Source organism: Pteronotus mesoamericanus, unplaced genomic scaffold (assembly GCF_021234165.1).
Source record: "Pteronotus mesoamericanus isolate MK-2021 breed Mesoamerican mustached bat unplaced genomic scaffold, CSHL_Meso_final contig_173, whole genome shotgun sequence".
Lineage (NCBI taxonomy): Eukaryota > Metazoa > Chordata > Mammalia > Chiroptera > Mormoopidae > Pteronotus > Pteronotus mesoamericanus.
This window is the reverse complement of record NW_026555072.1, coordinates 13,352,828-13,372,845: the sequence shown is the minus strand read 5'-3', so window position 1 is coordinate 13,372,845 and position 20,018 is coordinate 13,352,828. Positions and strand designations below refer to the sequence as shown.

Genomic DNA, 20,018 nt, shown 5'->3' with positions numbered 1-20,018 from the left:
AAACTATTAAAATATTTAACTACATTTAAATTAAAAATACAAAAACCCACTTAATTACCTCACAGTCATTTAAGTTTTTTGTAAAAATGTTTGTTAATTGTGTCTTCATGGTTTAAGAAGTAAGCTTAAAAACTCAAGGTATTAGTTTTCTATTGCTGTGTGACAAATTACCACAAACTTAGTGCCCTCTAACATGAATTTGTTATCTCAGAGTTTCTTTGGGTTAGGAGTCTGGGTCAGTTTGTGCGCACTGCTCACGGCCTCATTTGGCAGAGATCAGAGGGTGGGCAGTAGCAACAGTCTCATCTTAGGCTCAGTCTTCCTTGAAGCTCCCTGGTTTTTGGGAGAATTTATCCTTGCAGTCATAGAACTAAGACACCATTTTGCTGGCAATTGACTGGGGTCACTCTCAAGTCCTAGCTATGGGGTTCCTCCTCACAATGTGGTATGTTATTCATTCAAAGCCAAAAGTAGATTATCTCTCAATGTGTGTGTCTGACCTATAACCTTTTTAAGATCTCATATGATTAACTCTAATCCACCCAAATTCATTTGACTAGGGACCTTAATTACATATGATAAGTCCCTTTATCATTGCCATATAACTTAATCACTAAAGTGATATCTCATCATATTTGCAGGTCTTGCCACCCAAGGGACAGGACTCTTGGGAGCCATCTTGGAATTCTTCCTACCTTAGGCATATACTATAGCTGAATGCAGTCAGTTTAGTTTTCATTTTTAAAGAAATGGATAGACAGCCAAAACCACAACAGTATCAATATATTGGCCTAGATACTTTATGAGCCCTCACATTATAAAATAAGTAGATCATGTGTGTGCGCGCTTAATTGCTTCTGAGAAGTATCGGAGGTCTCCAAAGGGCTCAAACTAAATCAAACCAAAAAAATATGTACTTAGAAGCTGAAAGCAGGGCAGGAGTGGTGAGCTGGAACAACATGCCACATGCAGGCTTGTTCTCCAGTCACAGGAAAACTTCAAGATAGGAAAACTTAATCTTAGATATCTTAATCTTATTAATCCAGGACCACTGGAAGAGGCTAACATTGTTCCATGTAACCTCTACCTTTCAGCAAAAGTAAGCATCTCTTCTCCAAATCGGTGGTTCTTAAATGTAAGCATATATTAAAACCACACAAAGGGCTTTTTTTAGAAAATTTCTTTATTATTGTTGACACTATTACCGATGCCCCGCATTTCACCCTCCTTGCCCCTCTCCAAGGTATGCTCAAAATTATTCATAGTCACAGTATTCAAAATAGCAAGATTTGAGAACTGCACAAACATCCTGTGACAACTGAAGGGGTAGGTAATTTATACTATATGTGTACATGAATACTTTATTGTGAAGTGGATGAACTTTGGCTAATAAGACAATTGTGTTAGGACTCTTAGAAACAAAATATTGAGATAAATTTAAAAATACAAGGAAGACTACATATATTGTTATTTTATATAAAACAAAGAAAGCCAAACTATTTATAAATATGCACCTATCTATAGATAAAAAGAGATACAAAGAGTAGCTAGTTAACATTTAAAATTGTATTAATCGTGAGGGTTTGTATACCAATGTGACTTGCTGATAAGCATTATTTTCATAAACTTCTACATTCTGTAACCCTCCCTTCCCCTGAAACCTTCTCTAGTTCAGTCCCTTATTTTATAGCTAAGCATCCTGAAATCCAGAGAAAACAAGTTCTGAGTGTGATGTAATGGTTGATAATAAATGAGAATTATTAAATGAGAACAACTTTTAGTTTCTCATGCGTCGCCTGCAAGATATAACAAAAGCTTACGTATGATGTGGAGCTTGGTCTAAATGCCACTTTTTGCGAGAATATATTTAAACTTTAACTTCATAACTTTGGGATTTGCTGTTCTTTCAAGACCCTATCTTTCAAGACCCTTGGTTGCTTAAACAGTAAATAAAAGTGTCTTAAATTATTTAGTGCTAAAAAGTATTTCTTATCTTGGAATATTGTCTCACATATGAATTAATATTTTAATCCTTCAACTTTTGGATTAATGTGCAAAGGTATCAATTTAAAAATGATCTCAAGTCAAAAGTTGAGTCTTGCAAAATAAGGTATAATGAGCATTTAAAATGGACTGTAGAGATGAAATTACTCAGTCTTCTCATGTGTACAACAATATCAACAACATTAATGACTTATCCAATGACAGATAATTAATGACAGGATTGTATTCAAACCTGATTTATAAATTACTTTTTTAGGTTTTATCCAGTGAACCATACTGGTTTAACTAATTCAAGTTGATCTCTTTCTTTGCTTTTTCTATTAGCTGAATAATCCTTATTCTAACTAAAATATTATGGAATTATTATTCTCATTTGATAGCACTTCTTATTTGCTATAGGAGCCTATACATATAATAAAATAAAACAAATATGGTTAAATATTTATAGACCACTAAAAGTTATAAAATATTAATTAGATCTAAAAGTGAGTATTACATACTATATTATTCAAAATTACAAACATTTTTGATTAGCTGGATATTTTAAAGATATACAGTGAAATATGTGAATACTAAGTGAAATTTTTTAGTATGATGATTGATATATAGTGCTTAAGAATATCCATATTTAAAAATAAATTATGTGTATATTCATTTGTGAAAATTATTTAGTTTACATGTGATAAAGCTCTAGTTAGTAAATTTTTGTCAGGATATATTTAAGAGCAGTACAATTTATATCATGGCTGTGATTTAAAACACATTTTACTTAATCAGGTGTTTTAACCATTTTTTTAATCCTTAGAAGGCAAAAGGAACTTTCGATCATCTTATGTGGTTTTTCATTAAATTAAATATATTATCAGTCTTATATTGTGACCAGAAAATAAGAGATGATACTAAAATATCTTTAATTATCGGGCATGTAATTATAAATATTTGTTGTTTTAATTTTTCTAATAATCAAAAAAAAAGGAAAACATTTAAAGTCATTTACTTGCACCCATTGAGCTAAAATTTTTTGTTTTTAAATTTTCAGCAGAGATGCAACTTTAAGTGTCCTGATTCCCCCAGCAAAGTTTGATGATGACGATGAAGGTGAGGAGGAAGAGGAGAAGGAGAGGCTTCAGCCGCTTTCTGTGCAGTTTCCCAAAGGCACTACCATCAAAGCCTCTCCCAGCGGAATCAGCACTGAGATCATTTGCTACCTTAGCTTCCTGTCACGTAAACCTGTGTCGTTTATCACCAGTATTGTTTTCTGTGACAACAGAGGTAACGGGTAAGACATTTAATTGCAGATTCTTTTGTTTCTTGACAGCGAAGAAGAAATGGGTTGTATTACTGTACACTATTGTAAAATGTTAAAGGAGAGACATCTAAAATAATAACTTTGGACATAAAGATATTTTAGAAGTTCCCAATGCAACGTTGTTCTCATTAGAAATATCATAATAGTGGTCACCAGCTTCATATCTGGAACTAGGCTCCATGGATGTGAATCCTGGCTTTGTTAACTTTGGTGAAGTTACGGAATCTCTGTGGCTCTCAGTTTCTTCATCTATAAAATGGGGATAGCCGATCTCATCTGTAATTGTGAGAAATTCATTGTGTTAGTAATGAAGTACTAATGGAGTAATGAAGTACTTATGGAGTAATTGTCAGGAATTGGCACAAAGGAAATGCTAAATAAATATTAAATGAACCTGAGAAACATCAGCATAATGAGTTTCTAAAATATGATTGTTACATGTTGTTTTAATGGGCTCAGAAAAATTCAAATGCAACTTGGTGAAAACACGTTTTTGAATTTCTTACCTTTGAGGATCAGAAATCCCACTTTTACATTATACCTTGAGATGATTTGACTTACCAGGTGATAAGAGGCTAATGTGTACAGCAATAACGTTTGTTAAAAATGCTTATACTGAGAAGTAGTATTAGAGTGAATTTTACACTAAATTAGTGTATGTTTACTCTATGTAGACAATTTATTAACTTTTAGTGGGATTACTCTATTATATAGTATATTAGTATAGTATTATATAGCATTATTCTAATATATTGTATACTATATAATATTGTATATTATAGTATATATTACTATATTACATAATACATAGTGCATTCATTCCTAATCAGAGGATTGATTGATGTGTTAGGGGTTAGAAGGGAGCGAAACAGATGTTGTATCCAAGGTGAAGTATGGCTGTATCCAGAACACAGTTCATGGAGTTCTGAAATTCCAGCTTCCAGGTCTCTTTCTTGTATACACTGATAAATAAAATCTCAGTTACACCTCTTAGATGTCCATTATTCTCTTTTGATGGTAGTAGTCCATCTTTTGTTGACATTAAAAAAAATAATGGCATTGCGTTAGGGTCTTATCAAGCACTGAACTCTGTGACTCTGCATTAGGAAGCATTGTGTCTTTTTGTACATTACTGACCTTGCTCACAAAAGTTTAGCTTCACTTTGCTCTAGTCCTTAAATTCATACTTCGCCCAAAGCAATACATAAGGTGTACATTGGAGCTCACCAATATGAGTCCATGAATGTCTTTAAACTGACAGAGACTTGGACTACATTAACAGGGTGGGAAGGAAATAGTTGCACTAAATGTTGTGTGAGCTAGATGGCTTCTGAAATGAAGGTGTAACTGCTTCTCTGAGGGGCATTACCAGACTTCACTGTGCCAATGTCTGCAGGTCTGGTCAGCAAACGGGATGGTATAGAGACCTGAAAACAGTCTCTAAGAGGAGGAGGGTTCTACATTTGATGATTTTCTTGTCTTTGTCATTTTATGTTTACTTTTAGCCATGAGAATTGTTTACTCTCTACCTGAATTCCTCGCTGCCCCCCGCACCCCCGCCATTTTACCTCACTTTCCACTAAGCTTCTTTTCAACCCTCAGCAGGTTTAGGATAAAGTACAGCTATTGGAACTAATTTAGAGACTTCGAAAATCATTGATGGGTTACAAAAGCTGTCCCGTGCAGCTAGACGAAAAAGGTAACAGGTCATGAGTACTCTCTGGAACCACAATACTGGCAAATTCTTTCACTGCTGCCTTGTTAGCTGCTTACCTAGTTTTCTGTAGTGTGTGTAATCAGATCTTCCTTCTCTCAACTGCCCAAAACTGTTTTTGCCTTTCTCTTTCTAGGCATTCCACTTCTGATCCCCTCGAGATAAAGAGGTCTTTTGGCAAGAAATTCCTCAAGAGCTTCCTTTTCACCTCGGAAGTTCTTTTTGGAGTCAGCTGGACTCTGTCATTGTTTTTCATCTGTTTGCATTTAGTGTGGGTAGTCCTTGTGGGCTCTGCCCAAGATTTTGAGAAAGGGGCTCTTCTTTGATGGAAGTCAGCGTAGTAGGGAAGGTAGACTTTAAGCAAATTTTTTATATACTCGTCAGTGCCAATAGAACAAATACAAAATGCAACACAAAAGGAATTGGTGATAATGTCCTGAGTGGTGGGGGAATCTAAGATGGCTGCATAGGCTTCTGAGTAAACTCTCAAAGGACAAATGGCGCTTGCCAGTATTTATCCTAAATTGACGCCATTTTTTTTTTTGGCATCTTGTTTGTCCGTATGGAAGTGCATGGGTTCAGTAAAAAATAAAACACTCATTCCTTCTTGCTTTGCCTTCTTTTTTTAATATATAAGAGCATTTCATACTGTGGTTCCCCTTGGGTGCTTGGCTTTTAATTTTGTTTCCATCTGTAGACTTTGTCATATTTGGATTGTCTGTACTGGCCCAAGACTAAATTATAGCCACTAAGGTACCTGCTAGTATGTCTGCTGACATTGATAATGGTCCCCTCCACACTCATGTGCCCTCAGCTCAGAGGTTGCACACCCTGCTTGTCGTATCCCCAAATTCCCCAAAAATCTGGGGATGGAGGTTGTATGTTTCTGTGGGAGGGCCGATGATGTGGGCAGATTATTACAAATGGTGAAAAAAATACACTAGGTCTGGAGGCTGAAGGAGGCTCATGTTTGCAAAATATTTTTGGTGTTCTCAGTTTGATGGTTACTGACAGGGCAGAAATGAGAGGTGATGCTGAAAGGGCAGCAGTAGCAGATGGTGAAGGTCTTGCACGCTCTGCTTTGGTGTCCATGAGTGAGGCAAAGGAGGAGGACCAGGACTGATTATGGAAATCATTGCTTGGATAAACACAGGAAACAGGAGGTCGACAGCCATTAATTAACACAAGTCAGGTCCTTGGTTCTAGTCTTGGTATCATGGAATCCACACAACAGCCTGGAAGGTAGATGTTTATAGATCTCCATCTCTGTTTTATAAAAGAGGAATCTAAGGCCCGTAGTGCGATATAGCTTGTCCAAGTCCACTCAGAGATGTGAAGTGGAGGAGCCAGGAGTTTGAACTGAATTTTTGTTTCCAAAGATTATTTATACGGTCACTTTGTTTTAACACCACTTAGATTTGTTTAGAATCATTTGGGATTATTTATTGTAGGTACACTTTCTTGAGAGTAACACTGTCATATGTCATGTACAAACTTTCCAAAGAACAGGAAGAAGATGGTATATTCTCCTCTTCTCCTGATCCTTTGCATGTCTGTCTGTCGTTCTCTCAGCACACATACACACACACACTAATGAAGATTCCATGTTTGCTTTATAGTAATGATAATAATTAAAGTCTACCCAATAAAAACTGGAATATTATTTATTTATTTATCGACATATTAATTTACTGGTGAGGCAAACACTCAAGTTATCTCCATGGTTACAACATAAATAAGTGAATGTTTGTGGTTTCACTAAAAGAGCCTGTGTTGCAACTACTACCAGTCAAATCTACAGAAGATTTTTACTTAAAAATAAATTTATTATATATGGGTACTTATGAGATATCATGCAACTCATTTCGATGTTTTCTGCAGAAGGCTTTAAATCAATGTATTAAATCAAAATCTAGTATTAAAACAACTGCTAAAATGCTTCCTCAAAATAATACATTCCACATCAGTAAAATTTCAAAGTAGACAATGCATATTATAAGAATCGAAATGTTCTCTTTTCCTACAAAAAATTAAAGAAATGTGCTTATTACTGAAACAAAATATATCTCAACTTAGAAGTTTATGGTTTTATGAAGGATTTTTTTTCTGTTTATGAAATAGTTTAAATGATATTAAGAATGGTTTTTGAGGGAAGCAAGGAATACAATAATAAAATTCAATTCCTGTTATTGCTGCTTTACGAGCCAACCTCTGCTCTAGGTTAAATTATTATTTTATGTCCTCATCAATTCAGCTTTTTTCTTTCTGACCTCTCTTATTTTTACTTTTGACATATGAGGTAACAATGTAGGAGGAGGAATTCAGTTGTCATGCTGGTGAGATTGCTTTGGGTAATCTCCAAATCATTTATATTGTGTTTCAGAGTTGATACTTGTTTTTATGTTTACAAATGCATATTATCTGGGAATTCACGCAGAGATCAAATAGATTAGGAGTTGCCAGAATGTTGTAATCCCCTATTTTGCATCATGGTTTCCACTCTAGGTTGAGGAGAAGAAAATATATCCTGAAGGAACCTGTAATTATGAGAATGAAGTCTTGCCACTTGCTCTTGCTTTATGTTCACTGTCTGACTGATACTTTCCCTAGGCCTTGCAAAAATGGAAGTTATGGTTCTGGGTGATTAATATCATAGAATTGCTAAGAATGCCAAAGACAGCCTAATGATTTCCTGTTATGAGCTCCACACATAGGGTATTTCCTTTTGTAAAATAAAGTTGATCTCCACTGCATGTTTAAGGTGACCAGGAGGTTGAGTTAGCATTGCCTCCTTGCTAAAACCACAAACACAAATTGAGAGTTCCTAATTAGAAATGCGTTATGTCCAAAGCTCAGATCCTACATATATTTTTTCATTCTCACAAATGTTTAACATGTATCCGTTATACACAAAACTGACTATATATTACCTAGGTTTTTAGTAGACAAATTTAATTTGAATAATTTTAGAGCAAATGAAAAAAAATCAGCTGTTTTATAAGAGAGCTAACGTGAGTAATTGAGAATTAAAATTTAGGCCAAATGACAGAAATCCAAATGACTTATTTATCAAATAGGTATGGGGTGCTGCTACTCAGATATCAGCTGCTTTTTCCTTTAGAGCTGTGGTTCTAATGGATGGATACCGAAATGAACTTGGGGAGTTTTAAAAAATACACGTGCCTTGGTCCCATCCATAGAATAGGATATAACTTGTCTGTAGGGTGACCTAGGCATTGCAAATTTTGAAAGCTCCTTGTTTGATTCAAATAGGAAATTAGAGTTGAAAGCCCTGGTTCTAGAAGAGCACTTCTCATAGGACCCACCTGGAGGGCTGGTTACCACAGATTTCAAGCAGCACCTCCTGTTTCTGGTCCAGTAAGTCTTCTGTGGGACTTGCAAGTTTGCAAGCCTCACAAGTTCCCATTTGATGCCGAGGTTGCTAGTCTGGGCACAGACTTTCATCTTGTTTGAAAGGCAGAATTTCCACTCCCAGTCCAGATCTAAGGAATCAGCAGTATCTGTATTTTGAAACTACCGCCAGGTGAATCGGCTGCACAGTAAAGTTGGTGAATCAGGGAAAATGTCATCAAAAGGGATTAGATTAAAGGGTGGAACACTGCTAAAAATGTGGCAGGAAATAACATTACTACTAGAAAATGGTACCCTGGCTGGTGTGGCTCAGTGGATTGAGTGCCAGCCTGTGAACCAAAGAGTCGCCGGTTTGATTCCCAGCCAGGGCACATGCCTGGATTGCGGGCCAGGTCCCCAGTAGGGGGCGCATGAGAGGCAGCCACATAGTGATGTTTCTCTTCCTCTCTTTCTCCTCCCTTCCCCTCTGTCTAAAAATAAATAAAAAAAATCTTTTCATTTAAAAAAAAAGAAAAAAAAGAAAATGGTGTTGCTATGAGAACCCTTGGACTGGATACCCAACTTTCTTTTAGAGTAGGTTTGGTTCAGTTTGCATGACCGAACTTCATCTGGTAAAGAGGGTTACATTGTGAAGTATGATTCCAAATTCGCAGCAGAGGAAATTGAAGTTTTGCTGTTTTTATCTTTTGGACCCTCACCAGCTAGAGTGAAAGAACCTAGATTTGAGATCAAGTCCCATCATGTCCATCACACAGCTTTTCTTCCCTTTAGCTTTTCAAGTCCTAGGATTTTATTGCTATAACACGGTCAGTTTAGTAAGAGAACAGAATAAGATTATTTTTAAGGTTTGATATGCTGTGTAGTATATAATCCCCTATGAATAGGAAGATGTTGATGTTTTAATGCTAGTTAAACTACACATTATGTTCTAAATGAGAGGCCAGTCAGAATCGTACAGCAAGAATAGTACAGGAGATGTTTGGTGGATGAGGTTGACCTAAAATCAGGGCTGCTTATGAGCTGGCACACACCGATATATCCTTGCCAGTGGGTAAAATCTTGAAATATTTCTTTACTGGTTGGTAACCAGCCACTGTCCTAAGTCCTCAGATCTGGTGCCTGACCTGCTTCAAACATACTCCTTGTGGACCTTGAACCTACTCAAGACCTAGTGACTAAAGGGTTAATGTCTATCATAGCCAGAGTTCTAAGGGTCCTATACTATTTTGTTTTGGGTGGGTCTCAGTCGTTCTCTTTATATCTATATAAATCTATATCTATAGATGGTGATGCTATTGCCTAGAAATGCCTGGGACACTCACCTGGGCTATTCCTACTCGTGGCAGGCCCCCACAGACACTTCCCTTTTGTTGTGGCTGGACTGGCTTCTTGTGGCTTTTGTTATGATTACAAGATATTCCTCAAAAACAACTACTGGGGGAACTTTGAAAAACAAGGTTTATTACTGACAAGTCCTGGAGGGTAAAAGGCAAGCCTGGGGCCCCCTGGGGCCACACAGTGAGGTCCCTGGTAGAGAGACAGAGAGTGACCTAGAGAGCGTGGGAGATCCTCGGGTTCTGTCTTTATTGGAGTTGAGGGTGGGATGCCTAGGGTTGCAGATTCTCATTCTTTATTGGTGAACTTAAAACATAAGAATGGGAATTAAAGCAAGGGAAAGGAAAAACAGGATTTATTGTTGAAAACTGAGAATGTACAGCTCTAAATTATTTCACTCTTTTTCTATATATGGTAGCATTTTATTGCCTTTGTTGTGGATTCAAAAATACTTCAAGATTTTTAAAATTTATTTTTAGAGAGGGAAGGGAGGGAGGAAGAGAGGGAGAGAAACATCCATGTGTGGTTGCTTCTCAAGTGCCTCCCACTGGGGACCTGGCCTGCAATCCAGGCATGTGCCCCGACTGGGAATTGAACTGGCGACCCTTTGATTCACAGGCTGGTACTCAATCCACTGAGCCACACCAGCCAGGGCTCAAAAATACTTTTGATGCATAGTAAAACTTGTTATGGTTACTCTCATGAAAATAATAATAGAGTCACTTAAATTGAGATACTGCTTTTTAAAAACAGTACAATAAAAAAGGAAACAAGGAATAATTAAAATTGACTCTAATTATTGTTTTACTCAGCGCATAATTTGGTATTTGTGTAGGGTACACCTGGTGATTTGGGATCTGTTTCTAGTATGTTTAAAAGTATTTTTGGCATGCTTCTTTTAGACACCTTACTGCATCACGTAAGCGAGACTAGCAGGTCATGAATTAGACCCAGAGTCCAACCATGTTGAGTAGTTTGCAACACGACTTTAGAAACTCTAGTGTACATTAATATCTGCTCTTTATGTGCCTTTATGGGATATTTGGATATTTAAAATAAGGATGTAATGTGAGTCAAGAACCTTTAAGGGGCACTGCCACATAGTTAGAAGCAACTTTTGAGGTATTCAAAGCTCTCCTTATGGATAAAGAAGAGCAGTCATTTAGGACACGTTCATCTTTTGGAGACTCCATTCTTAGCGTAAACCTGCTGCCAATGAGCCACCTAGAATGTTTGCATCATGGCTGGTGAAAGACAGCCAGTGGGAATCTCAGGAGTATTTCAATAATCATCTACTAGATCATAACTGAAGGCAGTGTTGGGAGTTTGCCTGAAAACATGTATCATGTTTTGCAGGGCTAGGTTATGCATAACACACTGTAGTTTTACACCTTTCTTGGTATTGTGTGTGTAGATAGAATAGGCAGTGAGGGGGAGTAGGATTTTAAGGGGCCGCACATCATTCTGACATAAGCATCTGGTCCTTATTTTTTGACCTAGCTCCATGGGAGGCTGTTTGTAATGGTACCTTTATTCCCTGAAGATCATTATTTTCATAGTAGATATCTTCAACCAAGTCACAGGACTGTAGCACAGTATCTATTCTAAAGTAGAATGTTTATTTACATTTAACCAAAACATAGGGTACTAGCATATTATAATAAACTATACAGAATAATACTTATAATTATGATTTGTTAATCATTCACTCGTAGCAAAATGGAGTGTTTAAAATTTGTATGGAAACTGCAAAAGCCCAGAAATGGAATTCCAAGATGATATTTAGCATGTCTTCTCAGATTATTAAAATCATAGTGCTTTTAACACTAGGTTGCAGAAAGAAAAGTTATCTATGGATGATGTGGTTTCTCTTTTCCTTTTCTTCACCACCCCCCATCTCTTTGAAGCCAGTGATGGCTGGTTGGAGAGCCCCTACCCTGCTTAGAGACTTTTCATTTTAGAGGAAGTTCCAGTGTCTCGCTCTTTGTCCCTCCCTGAGCGCTTGTGAGCCCCCACCAGATTGCTGGTCCTCGCAGAGCTCCTGAAAGTTACATGCACGGCCATGCTGCCGGCTGCCCCAGTTCTTTCCTGGAAACCGTATTGGAAATGGAAACTGTGTTAACAACCATAGGATTTTCCCATAAGAACACTGAATTAAAAATCAAATATATTGATATATATTAATCAACATTAGTGATTTAACATTTTGAAAAGAGCCCCTAAAGAGAGATTTGAAGATTTAAAAAATGCTTTACATCGATTACAGAATTATTTCCAGGTTGCTGGGCAGACTAAAAATGAGATGTTTCTTGTAAAAAGAATTGATGCATATTTAAAATATTGTGAAATGTGCATATATTTCTAGACTTGATGACTATCTATCGATCTCCCTTGTGTTTAAAGAAGAATTCTCTGCCCTTACCTTTGCTGTGATACAAATCAATGAAATCCATTCACATGTGAAACGTACTTCCATGGATTTATGCACATTTAGATCAAACCTAAAATCTTTTCAAGGCCACTAAATTGGTTAATGGTGCATATTTTCCAGAATTATTACTGTTCATAAATAACACTGTCTTGACAGGCCGCAGACAGCACATATTGTGGGTTATTGCAATGCCCAGAAGAACAGCTGTAACTTTATTCCTTTTCTCTCCACTCAAGAAAAAATACTGACAAACAAATAAGTGAAAATCACAGTGTCATCAGGAATGTTTTCCGTCTCTTTGACGTATGAAAAATAAATAAAACTCTGTAACTTTGTTGCTGATTAACGAAATGACATTCCATATCCTCACTTGTGATAGAGAGATTCTTGTCTGACCGCATCATCTAAGACCTCGATTAGACATAGATTAAATTCCATTGATTGACCTAAGTAACAGAAATGTGCCAGCTGTAGTAAAACATCCAATGGGTAAATAAAGTTACATGTGAATTATCTTGCTAGCAGTTATTGAATTGGGAAACATTGTGAATAGATGTGGATATACTGCTTTGGAAATGTTGCTCAAGGATATATATTTTTTGAATGTAATAAGTTCTAAAGCAAATACAGTCATCCAGCACCATTCCATTATTTGTAAGTCTTTATTTAAATACCATGTAGATAGACTGGGCACTTGTGTTTGATGGGGATGGTGGGGGGCAGTGGGATTGATAACGAAAAGCACTTTGAAGGGACCGACCCAGATATTTGCTTCTGCTCCTATTTCTCACTTGATTCAGTCGTGTAAATAGAAATCTAGATTAACCCAAAGTAGTGTTAGTTTACAGCTAACCTCTTTAACTTTTCATAGCCGCTGCCAGTTTTTCCAACATGCAATTTTATAATTTTCTAGCTGTCTTGTGGAGAAAGGTTTGCACACACAAGCATATTAAGGCTGAGGAGACAAGCTTCCAACACCATGCCCTGCAGCCCTGCCCCTTCTTGCTCGGCTCAACTCTGAATTCAAACCATGTTCGGCAGCTCTGATTTCAGAATGTAAGGTTGGCCTGTAAATGGTACGGCCAGGGGGAGAGCCTTAGTTAAGATGAGAAAGATATAAATAATATCATAATATTTCTCATGGTGTTTGACATGTACTTCATACACTTTTGGAAAGTGATAATTACCAGGCCATTTATCACATAGATTTAACACAAAGCTTCAAAGTTTCATCCCTGAAGTGATTTGGGATGACAAGCGTAAGAGTCTCTTAATCTTCACTATGGATGGTGAAAGAATTAGAGATGTGTAATTAGAGTATTAATTATTCATCAGCTAATGACCAGAGAGATGAATGATGAGACTTTCCACACCTTATTTAATGAATCATATGTGGTCATCATGCCATTCAATATCAAAATTATGGTTTATAAAAATATAACTTGCATTTTGTTGGTTATTCTGTGCCAAAGACATAAACATTCTTACTTGACTTTTTTTTTCCTAATTTATTTTTTCTTACTGGTTTTATCTTCTCTAGCATGTAGTAGCTTCATTTCTAGAATGCAATAGTATGGAGAATGATGAAATAGGACTAAGGCAGTAATGCTTCTTGGATGAGGAGAAAGATATATGGCACGTGGTATGTGTGTATGTATGTATACATGGCTGATTTCAAGACTAAAATTATCTTGATACAATATTGTAACGCAGAACAGAAGCAAATAAGGAAATATGACCGTGATATAGCTATTACATGTAGTAGTTCTATGAAAAATTGGTTGTATAAAAACAGAATTGTCACATAAGTTACACAGGCCCAGTGTAACCTAAGTGTTTTGTGGCTGGTAAAAATAACAAGGCACTTTCACAATGCTTTCATAAAAGAATGCACATTGTACAAGGTAATAGTATTCTCCACTGGTTACTTACTCTTACAGTATTGTTTTCTGTTATTAGACACAGTTAAAGGAGGACAAACACAAAACAAAAGCTCATCTAAAAAAGTTAGATGGTTTTTGAGACCTTGCAGTTGAAAGAGTCCTTAACTGATCTAAATGTTGGGAATCCACAGAAGAGAAACCTTAGAGAAGATACACTGTGTTTAAATATTTGAAGGAATGTAATTAGGTTGTAGATTTTGTTCCCTGTTGATCTGAAACAGAACATCTCAAGTTACAGCTCTCCAGATAGAAAATGGGTTGTCCCTGAGTCATGGAGTAGTGTCTCCCTGCTAGTGTCATCTGAGGCTAGATACCATTTGTCGGGGATGCTATAGAAGAAGGTGCACAAATTAACTCTTAGGCTCCTTCAACTCTAAGATTTCTTGAATCTGGCTTGAATAATTACAAGCTGTGTTCTAGAGCACGCTTGACAGTGAGATTTATCATCTCTGTTAAGAAGCTTTAGAAGTAAATATTCTTAGACCATTAAAATATATACAGTAGGTGGTTAAGAAAGACAAAGTAGGTGGAAAGAAAAAATGACTAATTTATGTCTTGACTTTTAAAGGCATCCAGAATACCTAAAAAATATTTTATTGTATTTACTGTATCTGAAAATTTTAATTTATTGAAGTACAATATTTCCTTTTTAAGGTTTTCACTTCCAGTTACTGCAACAGCGGAAAATTGTATTCTAACTATTTACTCATATATGGCAGCTCATGTTGATACGGAAAACCTTGTTTTAAGTGATGGTAAGTTGCATAGGACTATTTTCGCTCTAACTTCCACTGTATATGTTCGTGTTATCCAAGGCTGCCATCTAAGTAAAGTGACCTTAAAAATTAACAGATGTTTATTGAACTCCTGCCATTGCTAGGAGCCATGTTTCGTATTGGGAGTAGAATATGGCAGTCTCTCTTAATTCCAAAAGTCGACAGTCTAGTGACGGGCACATGAATAAGTTAATACAAACAGGATGGAATTAAGAGCTCTGTGTATGAGGGAATTGGAGTATTGGGAATATGGGAGTGGTGCAGAGAGGGTAATGCAGATGTTGGGGGTCCAGGATGACTATATAGAGGGGAGGGCATGTGTGTAGAGCTAAAGCTAAATAATTGTTAAAATATTTTACATACCTAATGAAAACTGAAAGCTTCCATTTTGGTGAGCGTTTTCACATACTATTATGGCAAGAAGAAAATTTCATGGTTTCTTATTGTAATTCATCTATTTTTAAAGCATTTCTTTTGGGTATTGGAGAGTAAATCTATTTTTTTTATTTTAAGATAAGAGTAAATTGGATCAGAACGTTTTTGAGAGCATAGAATAATTTGTAGAATGAGCTCTATTGGTCTCCCTACAAACTGCGATAACTGACAGTATTTTACTCTATGGTCAAGTAACTGTTTTTACAAAAAAAAATGAATTTTAGGAATAGAAACACCAGCTGAAATATTGAACTCAGATGAAAATGGAACATCAAAGGAAGAAGGTGCTAAATCAATGGAAGCAAAGGAAGAAAAGAAGCATTTTTGTCCTGAACCAGGAACAGATATGTACTACCACTTTCAGAAGGTTGTAAGTGCAGCTCAGACCTGGTTCAGCCTCTTCGGCTGGCCTGAAGGACCACATTCATTGTCTATCCCAGTGACTATAAGAAGGTAACAGTTGCATGTTTCTTCAAATCCCTTGTTATGTATCATATGATAAAAATATCATCTATCTATTCGGGTTGCTTTACGTGAAAAGCAATATTAAATAATTTATTCTAAACCGACAAATCATGACACTATTAAGGAAAAAGATGCAAATATAAATTATTTTTTAAAGAGATTTTATTTAATTTTTAGAGAGGGGGAAGGGAGGGAGGAAGAGAGGGAGAGAAACATCCATGTGTGGTTGCTTCTTCCATGCCCCCTGCTGGGGACCTGGCCCATAACCCAGGCATGTGCCCTGACTGGGAATTGAACTGGCGACCCTTTGGTTTGCAGGCTGGTGTGCAATCCTCTGAGCCATACCAGCCAGGGCTAAATTCTGTACCATACACATATTTTTCTGTTCCTTTTGAATATCCAGTGATTTTAGGCAGCACTGAAAATCTCTGAACTTCAGTGTCCTCATTTGTTAAACAAAGGGAAAACTATGGCTAGGAAAAGCCCTTTTAAACTTGAAAATATCAGCCCTAGATTTAGACTATAGTCAGGTAGATAGTGGTATTAGTGAACAGGAAGTGTCAGTTTCTTTGGCATTATCTCCTCTTTGCCAGTACATTTACCTCAGTCTTTCATGTGTTGTTTTATTACTCCACATGCTTAAAATAGTTAAACTGCATTGGTTACATCAAGTCACTTAATCCTGTTGTTCATTTAAACAGGAAGTCAGGCACCTCCCTTGTTATTACGTGCTGGTATAGGGATTGTCAGAGCTCTTGTATCTGCTTTCTCAGCACTGGTATAACTTGCTGGCACCATAGGGACAAGTACTAATCCCTAGCAAGAACTATCTTAGAGTTTTTGCATCTATATTTAGGAGTGAGCTAGGTTACGTTAAGTCTATAGTGTTTCTATAAGTTAACTTTTTCCATTTTTTAAATTAATATTACAATATCAGCTTCCTAGAAGAAATTCGCCAATATTTCATCTTTGTCTATGGTGAGAGAAACTGAATGTAGCATGTACCCTGAAAATTTACCAGCTTAATCATAATAAAATCATCTGACTCCAGGGAATTCTTTTTAAAAGATTTTATTTATTTATTTTTAGAGAGAGGGGAAGGGAGGGATAAAGGACAGAAACACTGATGTGAGAGAGAAGCATCGATTGCCTGCCTCTTGTAAGAAGCCCAACCTGGGACCCAAAACCCAGGCATGTGCGCCTCAACCTGGAATCGAACCTGCAATCTTTTGCTTTGCACGATGACACCCAACCAACTGACTCTCACAAGTCAGGGCACTCCAGGGATTTTCGAGAGAAGTTATACTATTACAACTTTTCAGTTTTTTCCTTTGGTGTTTGTTCTACTGAAAAGTTTCCTAATTTGAGTAAATTTTAATGACTTCATTTTTTTTGTAAACTCAAGGAGGTGTATTTTACTTAAATATCACCTCTATGACAAATGGATGTCAAAAACATGAGTACTTTCATCTTGTGATAAGTATGATTATGAACAATAGTTTGCATTCTTTATGTTACCAATGTTGGTTACTTTTTTATTTTAATTAATTACTTTATTAAATTTATTGGGGTAACTGTTCATAAAAAGGTTTCAGATGTACAATTCTATTAATACATCCCCTGTATATTGTATTGTGCGCCCTCAACCCAGTCAAGTCCTCCGTCACCGTATATTTGACCCCCTGTACCCTTCACTACCCTCATCCCCCTTCCCTCTGGTAACCGCCATACTCACGTCTTTGTCTATAAGGTTTTGTTAGTTTTTCTTTTTTTGTTCACTTGTGGCTTTCAGTTTTATATCCTACATAGGAGTGAAATCATATGGTTCTTGACTTCTTTTGTCTGATTTATTTTGCTTAGCATGATATTCTCAAGAGCCATCCACGTTGTTACAAATGGCAGCATTTCTTCTTTTCTTATGGCTGACTGGTATTCCATAGTATATATGTACCACATCTTCTTAGTGCAGTCATCTATCAAAGGACACTTTGGTTGTTTCCATGTCTTGGCCACTGCGAATAATGCTTCATTGAACATAGGGGTGCATATAGCTATGTGAATAAATGTTTTCAAATTTTGGGGGTAGATACCCAGAAGAGGGGTTATGGGTCATATGGTAAGTGGCAGAGCCATGGTCTGAGCAGTGGTAGGCAAACCCTTCCCTAAATCAGCATTCTTTCTCTTGTAGTATGTGATACAGACCTATGAGCTAGCAAACTGGCAAACTGCTCTTCCAACTGGCCCCTTGGGCACTTTTTATTTGTCAGGCTAAACTAGTAACAGATTTGAGACTGCTGTCAAACAAATAGTGTAGTATTAGATATTTGATAAAGTATAGATAGCAAAACTGGCTGGAAGTTTTTACTTCATTTAAAAATTAGCATATATAACTACATGGTGCAGAAAGTGTCAAGAAATAGAGATTGCATTGTTCTATTTAAAGAACAGAGAAATACCTGGGAACAATAGATCTCTGGACTTTATCTTTAAAATGAGGATTCCTACTCATGAGGCCAATGTGCACGATGTGCCCTTCTAAGTATTAAAATACAAATATTGAGAAAATATGTGTAAATTTGTCTGTGTATGCACCTTTGTCTGTGAAATATACCTTGGAAACTATTATAGGCATTGTTATCTTTATAGTATAAAAAATTAAGTTCAGTGAATTACACAGCTAGTAGGTGATGGGTCCAAGGTTTAATCCCGGTACTGTTTATCCAAAGCACTTACATTTTCTAATTACAATGTAATCTTTCAGACACTTGACAGTTGCACCATTAGACAATTGTGTGTGTTTAAAACAAGATGCCAGAAAGCTCTGGGGTTATATAAAAAGCTAATTTTTACTAACATAGTAGCTGGATAAATGAGTTTTGTAATTTCTTTTTTGATTGGTAACTTGGAATAGAATTTTATTTAGTCATTGAACATTTTTTCTGTAATATAACGTTTTGAGATTTAAAGAGATTTTAAAAATAATTTTCCCATAGGGATGTGAGTAAAATGGAAAGCCGCGCATCAGGCCCATCACGCGAAGACACCACTAAAGCGAGTAACTCTTTAAAATATAATAAAACCATTTATGATGTGATACAACACTTGAGTGGAAAAATGCCTGATGGAATTCATCCTAGTCAGTCTTTACCTACAGATTGCAATGAAAGAGTGATTCAGCTTTATAAGCAACATGCCTCAGTTCTTGACTTTCTCAGGTAAGCGCATGAATGTGCTAATTTGAAAATGTAATTTTGGCTTCAGTAGATAGATAACTAAGTATAGATGGGTGGGTAGATAGCTAGATAGATTTTGATGATTTTTTTAAAGAAAATTTTTACTAAATTTCCACGCTATGCATAACCATGTAATATATAACTTGGAAAAATGATAGCAAATAAGCATTTTATAACTTACCAAATTTATAATCTAAGGCAGTCACTCTCAAACTTTATCATCCGTCCCAACCATTAGGATGACATGGTAAATACATTGCTGGCCCTTACCCACAGAGTTTATAATGCTAATCTGCATTTATACCAAATTTCAAGTGATACCGATACTTCTGGTCCATGGCCTCGTTCTGCGAATCCTCATGTAACTCAAGTATATAAATCCACTGAACTAGAGAGCATCATGCTAAATGAAATAAGCCACGGGGCGAAAGATAAATACCATATGATCTCACCTATAAGCGGAACCTAACCAACAAAACAAAGATGCAAGGAAAATAAGACCAGCAGCACTGAAAGAAAAAGAAACCAACAGAGACAAGAGGGAAGGAGGGAGGGAGCGGGGGACGGGGAGCGGGGAAAAGGAAGGGAAGGGGAAAGTCAAGGAACATATAGCAAAGACTCATGGACAAAACCAAAGGGGAAGAGTTGACGGAGGGAGGGAGGGGGCAAGGGAAAGTGGTGGGGGGAAGGCAGAGACAAATGTATTTGAAAAAATAAATAGATTAATTAAAAATAATATAATAAAATAATTAATTTTTATAATGAAAATAAATAAATAAATAAATAAATAAATAAGTGAAACCAATAATTTATTCTTTAGATTCCTGTTAGTACAATCTGAAGTTATGGACACTGTGAGCTAATAGCATAAAGTCTTTTAATATTAAAATAATGGGCAGGTGAAATTTTCCATAAATGGTTGATGGAAAATACTTGTCATCATAATGCCTGTGTTCTCCTGCAAAGATTAAATGGCAAGTGGCCAAGAAGTGGAAAAGCAG

General features: G+C 36.4%; 1 protein-coding gene across 1 annotated transcript in view; it reads left to right on the top strand.

Moving 5' to 3' along the window:
• The window catches only part of CFAP47 (cilia and flagella associated protein 47), a 332,513-nt gene that overhangs the window by 94,667 nt on the left and 217,828 nt on the right, over positions 1-20,018 (top strand). The window contains exons 26-29 of the mRNA XM_054566336.1: positions 3,047-3,283; positions 14,763-14,863; positions 15,544-15,772; positions 18,778-18,999. Coding sequence (XP_054422311.1) covers positions 3,047-3,283; positions 14,763-14,863; positions 15,544-15,772; positions 18,778-18,999 — 789 coding nt within the window. The remainder of the gene's footprint in view (positions 1-3,046; positions 3,284-14,762; positions 14,864-15,543; positions 15,773-18,777; positions 19,000-20,018) is intronic.